Here is an 11,920-nt window from a genome sequence, read left to right as displayed (position 1 = left end):
AGGGGAGGGGAAGGCAGGGGAGGGGAGGGGAAGGCAGGGAGGGGAGGGGAAGGCAGGGGAGGGGAGGGGAAGGCAGGGGAGGGGAGGGGAAGGCAGGGGAGGGGAGGGGAAGGCAGGGGAGGGGAGGGGAAGGCAGGGGAAGGCAGGGGAGTGGAGGGGAAGGCAGGGGAGGGGAAGGGAGGGGAGGGGAGGGGAGGGGAGGGGAAGGGAGGGGAAGGGAGGGGAGGGGAAGGGAGGGAGGGGAAGGGAGGGAAGGGAGGGGAGGGGAAGGGAGGGAGGGAAGGGAGGGGAGGGGAAGGGAGGGGAGGGGAAGGGAGGGGAGGGGAAGGGAGGGGAGGGGGGAGGGGAAGGAGGGGAGGGAGGGAGGGGAAGGGAGGGGAGGGGAAGGGAGGGGAGGGGAAGGGAGGGGAGGGGAGGGGAGGGGAAGGGAGGGAGGGGAAGGGAGGGGAGGGGAAGGGAGGGGAGGGAAGGGAGGGAGGGGAGGGAGGGAGGGGAAGGGAGGGGAGGGGAGGGGGAAGGGGAGGGGAAGGGAGGGGAGGGAGGGAAGGGAGGGATGGGAGGGGAGGGGAGGGAGGGAAGGGAGGGGAGGGAGGGAGGGGAGGAGGGAGGGGAGGGGAGGGGAGGGGAAGGGAGGGGAGGGAAGGGAGGGGAGGGGAAGGGGAGGGGAAGGGAGGGGAGGGAAGGGAGGGGAGGGGAGGGAGGGGAAGGGAGGGAGGGGAGGGGAGGGGAGGGGAGGGGAGGGAGGGAGGGGAGGGAAGGGAGGGGAGGGGAGGGAGGGGAGGGGGAGGGGAGGGGAGGGAGGGAGGGAGGGGAGGAGGGGAGGGGAGGGCAGGGGAGGGGAGGGCAGGGCAGGGCAGGGAGGGAGGAGGGAGGGCAGGGCAGGGCAGGGCAGGCAGGGCAGGGCAGGGGAGGGGAGGGCAGGGCAGGGCAGGGCAGGGCAGGGGGCAGGGGGAGGGGAGGGAGGGCAGGGGAGGGGAGGGGAGGGGAGGGCAGGGGAGGGGAGGGGAGGGGCAGGGAGGGGAGGGGAGGGGAGGGCAGGGGAGGGGAGGGGAGGGCAGGGGAGGGGAGGGGAGGGCAGGGGAGGGGAGGGGAGGGCAGGAAAGGGGAGGGTGGGAGGGGTGGGAGGGGAGGGGTGGGGTGGAGGGTGGGAGGGGAGGGGTGGGTGGGAGGGAGGGGTGGGAGGGGAGGGGTGGAGAGGAGAGGGGTGGGAAGGGGTGGGGTGGGAAGGGGTGGGGTGGGGTGCGGTGGGAAGTGGTGGGGTGGGGTGCGGTGGGGCGGGAAGGGGTGGGGTGGGGAGGGGTGTGGCGGGGAGTGGAGGGGTGGGGTGTGGAGGGGTGGGGAGTGGAGGGGTGGGGAGTGGAGGGGTGGGGAGTGGAGGGGTGGGGAGTGGAGGGGTGGCGAAGGGGGTGTGGGCGAAGGGGATAGGGGGTGGTGGGCGAAGGGGATAGGGGGTGGTGGGCGAAGGGGCCAAGGGCGTGGGGTGGGGGCCAAGGGGGTGGGGTGGGGGCCAAGGGGGTGGGGTGGGGGCAAAGGGGGTGGGGTGGGGGCAAAGGGGGTGTGGGGGGCGAAGCGGGTGGGTGGGCGAAGGGGGTGGGGTGGGGGGGCGAAGGGGGTGGGGGCAGCGAAGGGGGTGGGGGCGGCGAAGGGTGTGGGGGGACGAAGGGGGTGGGGGCGAAGGGGGTGGGGGGCGAAGGGGGTGGGGGGCCAAGGGGGTGGGGGGCCAAGGGGGTGGGGGCCAAGGGGGTGGGGGGCCAAGGGGGTGGGGGGCCAAGGGGGTGGGGGGCCAAGGGGGTGGGGGGCCAAGGGGGTGGGGGGCCAAGGGGGTGGGGGCCAAGGGGGTGGGGGGCGAAGGGGGTGGGGACGAAGGGGGTGGGGACGAAGGGGGTGGGGGTGGCGGGCGAAGGGGGTGGGTGGCGAAGGGAGTGGGGGTGGGGGGCGAAGGGAGTGGGGGTGGGGGGCGAAGGGAGTGGGGGTGGGGGGCGATGGGAGTGGGGGTGGGGGGCGAAGGGAGTGGGGGTGGGGGGCGAAGGGAGTGGGGGGCGAAGGGAGTGGGGGTGGGGGGCGAAGGGAGTGGGGGTGGGGGGCGAAGGGAGTGGGGGCGAAGGGAGTGGGGGTGGGGGCTGAAGGGGGTGGGGGGTGAAGGGGGTGGGGGGGCGAAGGGGGTAGTGGTGGGGGGCGAAGGGGTTGGGGGTTGGTGGTGGTGTGGGGCGAAGGGGGTGGGGGGCGAAGGGAGTGGGGGTGGGGGGCGAAGGGAGTGGGGGTGGGGGGCGAAGGGAGTGGGGGTGGTGGGCGAAGGGAGTGGGGGTGGGGGGCGAAGGGAGTGGGGGTGGGGGGCGAAGGGAGTGGGGGGCGAAGGGAGTGGGGGTGGGGGCTGAAGGGGGTGGGGGGGTGAAGGGGGTGGGGGGGCGAAGGGGGTAGGGGTGGGGGGCGAAGGGGTTGGGGGTGGTGTGGGGCGAAGGGGGTGGGGGTGTGGAGCGAAGGGGGTGGGGGGGCGAAGAGGGTAGGGGGTGGGGCGAAGGGGGTGGTGGTGAGGAGCGTAGGGGGTGGTGGTGGGTGGCGTAGGGGTGGTGGTGGGGGGCGTAGGGGGTGGTGGTGGGGGGCGTAGGGGGTGGTGGTGGGGGGCGTAGGGGGTGGTGGTGCGGGGCGAAGGGGGTGGTGGTGGGGTCGAGGGGGTGGTGTTGGGGGGCGAAGGGGGTAGTGGTGGGGGGCGAAGGGGGTGGTGGTGGGGGGCGAAGGGGGTGGGGGTAGGGGGTGGTGGTGGGGGTGAAGGGGGTGGGGGTAGGGGGTGGTGGTGGGGGGAGAAGGGGGTGGGGGGATAAGGGGGTGGGGGTAGGGGGTGGTGGTGAAGGGGATGGGGGGTGAGTGGTGAAGGGGGTGGGGGGGCGAAGGTTGTGGGGGGACGAAGAGGGTGGGGGGACGAAGAGGGTGGGGGGACGAAGAGGGTGGGGGGACGAAGAGGGTGGGGGGACGAAGAGGGTGGGGGGGCCAGGGGGATGGGGAGGCGATGGGGGTGGGGAGGCGAAGGGGATGGGGTGCGAAGGGGATGGGGGGGCGAAGGGGGTGGGGGGCATGGGGGACAATGGGGGTGGGGGGACGAAGGGGTGGGGGGGCGTGGGGGGACGAAGGGGGTGGGGGGCGTGGGGGGACGAAGGGGGTGGGGGGGCGTCGGGGGACGAAGGGGGTGGGGTGCGTGGGGGGGGCGAAGCGGGTGGGGGGCGTGGGGTGGGTGAAGGGGGTGGGGGGCGTGGGGTGGGTGAAGGGGGTGGGGGGCGTGGGGGGGCGAACGGGTTGGGGGGCGTTGGGGACGAAGGGGGTGGGGGGACGAAGGGGGTGGGGGGCGAAGGGGGAGGGGGTGTGAAGGGGGTGGGGGGGGCGAAGGGGCTGGGGGCGTAGAGGGTGGGGGGCGAGGGGGGTGGGGCGAAGGAGGTTGGGCGAAGTGGGTGGTGGGAGGCGAAGGGGGGGGGGGGGGCGAGGGGGGTGGTGGACGAAGGGGTTCGGGGACAAAGGAGGTGGGGGGGAGGGGGTGCGATGCAAAGGGGTTGGGATTGTAGGGGGTGGGGGGGCGATGGGGCTGGGGGGCGAAGGGGGTGGGGGGCGAAGGGGGTGGGGGGCGAAGGGCGTGGGGGGCGAAGGGGGTGAGGGGCGAAGGGGGTGAGGGGCGAAGGAGTTGGGGGCCGAAGGGGGTGGGGGGCGAAGGGGGTGGGGGGGCAAAGGGGCTGGGGGGGCAAAGGGGGTGGGGGTCGAAGGGGGTGGGGGTCGAAGGGGGTGGGGGGCGAAGGGGGTGGGGGGCGAAGGGGGTGGGGGGCGAAGGGGGTGGGGGGCGAAGGGGGTGGGGGGCGAAGGGGTGGGGGGCGAAGGGGGTGGGGGGCGAAGGGGGTGGGGGGCGAAGGGGGTGGGGGCGAAGGGGGTGGGAGGGCGAAGGGGGTGGGAGGGCGAAGGGGGTGGGAGGGCGAAGGGGGTGGGGGGGCGAAGGGGGTGGGGGGGCGAAGGGGGTGGGGGGGCGAAGGGGGTGGGGGGGGCGAAGGGGGTGGGGGCGGCGAAGGGGGGCGAAGGGGGTGGGGGGGGAAGGGGGTGGGGGGGGAAGGGGGTGGCGAAGAGGCGAAGGGGGTGGGGGGGGCGAAGGGGGTGGGGGGGGCGAAGGGGGTGGGGGGGGGCGAAGGGGGTGGGGGGGGGCGAAGGGGGTGGGGGGGGCGAAGGGGTGGGGGGGGCGAAGGGGGTGGGGGGGGCGAAGGGGGTGGGGGGGCGAAGGGGGTGGGGGGCGAAGGGGGCGAAGGGGGGGGGCGAAGGGGGTGGGGGGGCGAAGGGGGTGGGGGGGCGAAGGGGGTGGGGGGGCGAAGGGGGTGGGGGGGCGAAGGGGGTGGGGGGGCGAAGGGGGTGGGGGGGCGAAGTGGGGCGAAGGGGGTGGGGGGCGAAGGGGGTGGGGGGCAAAGGGGGTGGGAGGCGAAGGGGTGGGGGGGCGAAGGGGGTGGGGGGGCGAAGGGGGTGGGGGGGTGAAGGGGGTGGGGGGCGAAGGGGGTGGGGGGGCGAAGGGGGTGGGGGGGCGAAGGGGGTGGGGGGGCGAAGGGGGTGGGGGGGCGAAGGGGGTGGGGGGCGAAGGGGGTGGGGGGGCGAAGGTTTGGGGGGGTGAAGGGGTTGGGGGGGTGAAGGGGTTGGGGGGGGCGAAGGGGGTGGGTGTGATGGGCCTTTGTGCGAAGGGGGCGGTGGGGTCGAAGGGGGTGAGGGGGCCAAGGGGGTGGGGGGCCAAGGGGTTGGGGGGCCAAGGGGTTGGGGGGCCAAGGGGGTGGGGGGCCAAGGGGTGGGGGGCCAAGGGGGTGGGGGGCCAAGGGGGTGGGGGCCAAGGGGGTGGGGGTGGAAGGGGGTGGGGGTGGAAGGGGGTGGGGGGCTAAGTAGGTGGGGGTGGAAGGGGGGCAAAAGGGGGTGGGGGTGCGGTGGGGGGTGGAGGGCGAATGGGGTGGGGGTGGAGGGCGAATGGGGTGGGGGGGTGGAGGGCGAATTCGGTGGGGGGTGGAGGGCGAATGGGGTGGGGCGTGGAGGGCGAATGGGGTGGGGGGTGGAGGGCGAATGGGGTGGGGGGTGGAGGGCGAATGGGGTGGGGGGTGGAGGGCGAATGGGGTGGGGGGTGGAGGGCGAATGGGGTGGGGGGTGGAGGGCGAATGGGGTGGGGGGTGGAGGGCGAATGGGGTGGGGGGTGGAGGGCGAATGGGGTGGGGGGTGGAGGGCGAATGGGGTGGGGGGTGGAGGGCGAATGGGGTGGGGGGTGGAGGGCGAATGGGGTGGGGGGTGGAGGGCGAATGGGGTGGGGGGTGGAGGGCGACTGGGGTGGGGGGTGGAGGGCGACTGGGGTGGGGGTGGAGGGCGACTGGGGTGGGGGGTGGAGGGCGACTGGGGTGGGGGGTGGAGGGCGACTGGGGTGGGGGGTGGAGGGCGACTGGGGTGGGGGGTGGAGGGCGACTGGGGTGGGGGGTGGAGGGCGACTGGGGTGGGGGGTGGAGGGCGAATGGGGTGGGGGGTGGAGGGCGAATGGGGTGGGGGGTGGAGGGCGAATGGGGTGGGGGGTGGAGGGCGAATGGGGTGGGGGGTGGAGGGCGAATGGGGTGGGGGGCGAATGGGGTGGGGGGTGGAGGGCGACTGGGGTGGGGGGTGGAGGGCGACTAGGGTGGGGGGTGGAGGGCGAATGGGGTGGGGGCTGGAGGGCGAATGGGGTGGGGGGTGGAGGGCGAATGGGGTGGGGGGTGGAGGGCGAATGGGGTGGGGGGTGGAGGGCGAATGGGGTGGGGGGTGGAGGGCGAATGGGGTGGGGGGTGGAGGGCGAATGGGGTGGGGGGTGGAGGGCGAATGGGGTGGGGGGTGGAGGGCGAATGGGGTGGGGGGTGGAGGGCGAATGGGGTGGGGGGTGGAGGGCGAATGGGGTGGGGGGTGGAGGGCGAATGGGGTGGGGGGTGGAGGGCGAATGGGGTGGGGGGTGGAGGGCGAATGGGGTGGGGGGTGGAGGGCGAATGGGGTGGGGGGTGGAGGGCGAATGGGGTGGGGTGTGGAGGGCGAATGGGGTGGAGGGCGAATGGGGTGGAGGGCGAATGGGGTGGGGGGCGAATGGGGTGGGGGGCGAATGGGGTGGGGGGCGAATGGGGTGGGGGGCGAATGTGGTGGGGGGCGAATGGGGTGGGGGGCGAATGGGGTGGGGGGGCGAATGGGGTGGGGGGGCGAATGGGGTGGGGGGCGAATGGGGTGGGGGGGCGAATGGGGTGGGGGGCGAATGGGGTGGGGGGGCGAATGGGGGGGGGCGAATGGGGTGGGGGGCGAATGGGGTGGGGGGCGAATGGGGTGGGGGGCGAATGGGGTGGGGGGCGAATGGGGTGGGGGGCGAATGGGGTGGGGGGCGAATGGGGTGGGGGGCGAATGGGGTGGGGGGCGAATGGGGTGGGGGGCGAATGGGGTGGGGGGCGAATGGGGTGGGCGGCGAATGGGGTGGGGGGCGAATGGGGTGGAGGGCGAATGGGGTGGAGGGCGAATGGGGTGGGGGGTGGAGGGCGAATGGGGTGGGGGGTGGTGGGCGAATGGGGTGGGGGGTGGTGGGCGAATGGGGTGGGGGGTGGTGGGCGAATGGGGTGGGGGGTGGGGGGTGGAGGGCGAATGGGGTGGGGGGTGGAGGGCGAATGGGGTGGGGGGTGGAGGGCGAATGGGGTGGGGGGTGGAGGGCGAATGGGGTGGGGGGCGAATGGGGTGGGGGGTGGAGGGCGAATGGGGTGGGGGGTGGAGGGCGAATGGGGTGGGGGGTGGAGGGCGAATGAGGTGGGGGGCTAATGGGGTGGGGGGCTAATGGGGTGGGGGGCTAATGGGGTGGGGGGCGAATGGGGTGGGGGGCGAATGGGGTGGGGGGCGAATGGGGTGGGGGGCGAATGGGGTGGGGGCGAATGGGGTGGGGGGCGAATGGGGTGGGGGGCGAATGGGGTGGGGGCCGAATGGGGTGGGGGGCGAATGGGGTGGGGGGCGAATGGGATGGGGGGCGAATGGGGTGGGGGGCGAATGGGGTGGGGGGCGAATGGGGTGGGGGGACCCCCACCCCATTCACCCCTCACCCCTTTGCCCCCGACCCCCCTTTTCCCCCCCACCCCCTTCGCCCGCCCCCCACCCCTACCCCCTTCGCCCGCCCCCCACCCCTTCTCCCGCCCCCCACCCCTACCCCCTTCGCCCGCCCCCCACCCCTACTCCCTTCGCCCGCCCCCCACCCCTACCCCCTTCGCCCGCCCCCCACCCCTACCCCCTTCGCCCGCCCACCACCCCTACCCCTTTCGCCCGCCCACCACCCCTACCCCCTTCGCCCGCCACCCCTACCCCCTTCGCCCGCCACCCCTACCCCCTTCGCCCGCCCGCCCACCCCTACCCCCTTCGCCCGCCCACCACCCCTACCCCCTTCGCCCGCCCACCACCCCTACCCCCTTCGCCCGCCCACCACCCCTACCCCCTTCGCCCGCCCACCACCCCTACCCCCTTCGCCCGCCCACCACCCCTACCCCCTTCGCCCGCCCGCCCACCACCCCTACCCCCTTCGCCCGCCCGCCCACCACCCCTACCCCCTTCGCCCGCCCGCCCGCCCGCCCACCACCCCTACCCCCTTCGCCCGCCCGCCCGCCCACCACCCCTACCCCCTTCGCCCGCCCGCCCACCACCCCTACCCCCTTCGCCCGCCCGCCCACCACCCCTACCCCCTTCGCCCGCCCACCACTCCCTCCCTCCCTCCCTCCCTCCCACCACTCCCTCAGTAACGGTCCCCACCCGCGCGCTCCGATTTGAACCTGGTTCCGGCGGAGCTCGAGCCGTTTCCGCTGCTGCGTGGTGAGCAGCGAGCGGTGTGTGGGAGAGCGGTTGGGGGGAGGGGAGGACAGGGCATCGACACATCAGCGGCCGTCCGCAGCGAGGAAGGAAGATGGAAGCCGCAGGCACCGCCGGCTGTAAAGCCGCCAGAGCGGCCGCTCCGCATCCTCTCTCCAAGGACGTGCTGGGTTTCGAGGATGACGACGAGGACGATGACTTGGAGGTGTTCAGTAAGGTGAGGGGCTGCTCCCGGGCGGGGGGGGGCTCTTCCCAGTTCAAGTGGTTAAAGTTGTGTTGTGTGTGTGGGCACCGCAGACACGCATACCCAGCCAACTCTGCTGGGTACAGGGCGGAGGGAATAAAAAACCTGGTGTACCCCAAGTGTGTAAACTCTTCTGGCAACTCAATGCACCCAATTCTGAAACAGTGATTTATTTTTTCTCAAGATGGGAGGTCACACCAGGTTATCGTCCAACAGGTTTATTTGAAACCACAAGCTTTCGGAGCGCTGCTGCTTCGTCAGGTGAACGGAGAGAAGCGCGCAGGCACAGAATACATAGGCGGCATGATCATAGCCTGACACTCAAGAGTAGTAAGAAGTCTCACAACACCAGGTTAAAGTCCAACGTTGGATTTTAACCTGGTGTTGTGAGACTTCTTACTGTGTTTACCCCAGTCCAACGCTGGCATCTCCACATCACTCTCAAGAGTGTCAACGGATGAGTACAGACAATGTACTCCGTTCTCTCAGTTCTCCACTGAAGCAAAACTCTCTGTCCAGACTGGTTTTAAGCTCTCATTATCTCTGTTGTAACAAAGAAAACAACTCGCCCAGTTGTTTATTTTTCAGCCTGTGCACTATTATAAAGGTGTATCGAGTGAAGATCAAGGGCTGAGAGTTTTCCCGGCTGTCGGGGAGAGATTTGATTTATTATTGTCACATGTATTAACATACAGTGGAAAGTATTGTTTCTTGCACGCTATACAGACAAAACATACTGTTCATAGAGAAGGAAATGAGCGAGTGCAGAATGTAGTGTTACAGTCAAAGCTAGGGTGTAGAGAAAGATCAACTTAATGCAAGGTAAGTCTATTCAAAAGTCTGACAGCAACAGGGAAGAAGCTGTTTTTGAGTCGGTTGGTATGTGACCTCAGACTTTTACATCTTTTTCCCAAAGGAAGAAGGTGGAAGAGAAAATGTCCGGGGTGCATGGGGTCCTTAATTATGCTGGCTGCTTTGCCGAGGCAGCGGGAAATGTAGACAGAGTCAATGGATGGGAGGCTAGTTTGCGTGATGGATTGGGCTACATTCACGACCTTTTGTAGAGAGTTGGTGTCAACACTGAAACACCCAATGTCTAATATGAAAGCAAAATACTGCAGATGCTGTAAATCTGAAACGAAACAGAAAATGCTGGTAAAACTCAGTAGGGTCTGGCAGCATCTGTGGAGAGAGAAAAATAGAGTTCCTAAAGCTAAAACATCAACCACGGTGATACAGTGGTTCACACTGCCGCCTCACAGTGCCAGGCTCCCGGGTTCAATTCCTGGCTTGGGTCACTGTCTGTGTGGAGTTTGCACGTTCTCCCCATGTGCATCAGTTTCCTCCGGGTGCTCCGGTTTCCTCCCACAGTCCAAAAGACGTGCTGGTTAGGTGCATTGGTCATGCTAAATTCTCCCTCAGTGTACCTGAACAGGCACCGGAGTGTGGAGACTAAGGGATTTTCACAGTAATTTCATTGCAGTGTTAAGTCTACTTGTGACACTAATATACAAGCTTGAAAACCTTAGACATCAGTATTTGGGAGTGGATTCAAGTCCAGACTGACTCCCCCCAACTCTGGTATCTGTTTCATTCTTGGGAAATGGTTTGAAAAAAGGAGGGTCGAAACCCCTCCACACCTTCCCCATGAAGTTTACACAGTTCAGATTTGCTTAGCGTTGTAAACACATGTTAACAGCATAAGTAGAGATGTTTGTTTTATGTGATTGCCAGGGCATGTAGTAAATAATCCAATGACTTAATCCCGTGGCCTGTCTTGAAAACAAGTTAGGCAAGCCAGGTTATATTTGGAACTATTTTCATACCCGTAAACAAGGTTGTCATACAGTGCTTTCACTTTGCACCAGTTTTTTTTTTAAGTATTTGTAAATGTTTTCTAAAGTTGAGTTCATGTACCTGACATTGCCATACCTCAAGGTGTATTACCATTGAATTTTAAAAATTGGTGTAAATACACTTTCACTTAACAGCAATTCAAACTTCACTTTGGAATCAAGGCACAACCCAGCTCTACAAGAAATGATGTGAAGGAGGTAGCTTCACAATTGCCTGGAGTATAATTGCAGTGCTGAGTCAAGCTTAAATGTGGATTTGAGAAGTGTTTGGGTGGATCCTTGTAAACCTACCTGGTATGGATTTCATAGATTGTTCCAGGACCAAAATAGATTTATTTATTTACAGGAGAGCCCTGGGGGAAAAGGGGATCTATATAGGAGAGAGGGGCTGTGTATGTGCAGGAGAGTCAGGGGACACTCCTGTACACATACAGCCCCTCTAGTACAACTAGATTAATTAATTAATTTTCTAATTAATTTGCTCTAAATTCTGTTGTAACACATCCTCTCTAGTGCAGTAATCTCCTTCTAGTGTGGCGACCAGAACTCCATGCAGTGCTCCAGCTGTGGCCTCACGGGCATTTTATACAGCTCCATCATAACTTCCATGCTCTTGTATTCTATGCCTTGGCTAATAAATGCAAGTTTCCATATGTCTTAACCATATTATCTTCCTGTCCTGCTGCCTTCAGAGATCTATGGACATGCACCCCCAGGTCCTCTGCACATTCTAGCATCCTACCATTCATTGTGAGTTCCCTTGCCTGGTTACTCCTTCCAAAATGCATTGTCTCTCACTTTTCACGGTTAAATTCCATTTGCCACTGTTCTGCCCATCTGACCAACCCTGTCTGTGTTGTCCTATAATCTAAGGCTTTTCTCCTCACTTTTTACCACACCCCAATTTTTATGTCACCTGCATACTTATCAAAGCTCCTACTTTCAAATCTAGATCGTTAAGGTACACTACAAACAGCAAGGGAACCTGCAGTACACCACTGGACACAGGCTTACAGTCACAAAAACAACACCCATAAGCCAAGCAAATTTTGGATCCTACTTGTTCTGGATCCAATGGGCTCTTACCTTCTTGACCAGTCTCCCATGTCCGACTTTGTTAAAAGTTTTACTAAAGTCTATGTGGACTACATCAACTGCACTGCCCTCACTACACACCTAGTCACCGCCTTGAAAAATTCAGTCAAATTTGTTAGAGGTGATCTCCCCCTGATATAACCATGCTGACTATGCTTGATTAATCTTTACTTCCCCAAGTGGAAATTAGTTCTGTCCCTCAGAATCTTTTCCAATAATTTCTGTGCTGCCTAGATATTGTAGGTGAGATTATTTCACAGCATTACCTGTTAACTAATGTGTTACCAATACTTAACACTGGTGATGTTTATAGTACTTCAATTTTCTGCAATAGGGAAGCATTTATGACACGATTTTTGCTTCTAACTGCTTCAATTGCTAAAATTGCTTTACATTTGAAAGAATTTGTTTTGTCAACTCTAGTTGGTGTATCGTGTTTGAAAAGAAATTTAACTTTTGATGAACTATAATCCAGAATGTTGTAGAGAGATTGGTACTCTTGATTTCTGCATTTGTTCTTAATGTTTTCTGCTTTTAAGGCAAGGTCAAAGAGAGCTTGTAAGTTTGAATGCGATTTTGTGTGTCCTATTCTTTCCAGGTTGTTTTGGTCATAGATGTAGATGTTGGCCAGAGAGAGGTTTGAGTAAGTAATTCATGGTCAAAGTGTGGTTTGTCATTATTTTAAAGTCATGATGATTTTAATTTGTTATATTCATAGAAACATAGAAAAACTACAGCACAATACAGGCCCTTCAGCCTGTCCCTACCATAGTGATTACTAGGCTTACCTATAACCCTCTATCTTACTAAGTTCCATGTACTTATCTAAAAGTCTCTTAAAAGACTCTATCGAATCTGCCTCCACCACTGTTGCCGGCAGCCCATTCCATGCACC

General features: G+C 64.8%; 1 protein-coding gene across 6 annotated transcripts in view; it reads left to right on the top strand.

Moving 5' to 3' along the window:
- Positions 1 to 7,822: 7,822 nt before the first annotated feature.
- Positions 7,823 to 11,920, top strand: part of snx7 (sorting nexin 7) — a 65,737-nt gene continuing 61,639 nt past the window's right edge. For all 6 annotated transcript variants that reach the window (XM_078218809.1, XM_078218804.1, XM_078218807.1 and 3 more), the window contains exon 1: positions 7,823 to 8,047. In XM_078218809.1, the coding sequence (XP_078074935.1) occupies positions 7,925 to 8,047 (123 nt within the window). In that variant the 5' untranslated portion in view covers positions 7,823 to 7,924. The remainder of the gene's footprint in view (positions 8,048 to 11,920) is intronic.

This window comes from Mustelus asterias, chromosome 8 (genome assembly GCF_964213995.1).
Source record: "Mustelus asterias chromosome 8, sMusAst1.hap1.1, whole genome shotgun sequence".
Lineage (NCBI taxonomy): Eukaryota > Metazoa > Chordata > Chondrichthyes > Carcharhiniformes > Triakidae > Mustelus > Mustelus asterias.
The sequence above is the reverse complement of the archived record's forward strand: the minus strand, read 5'-3'. Positions and strand labels throughout refer to the sequence as shown.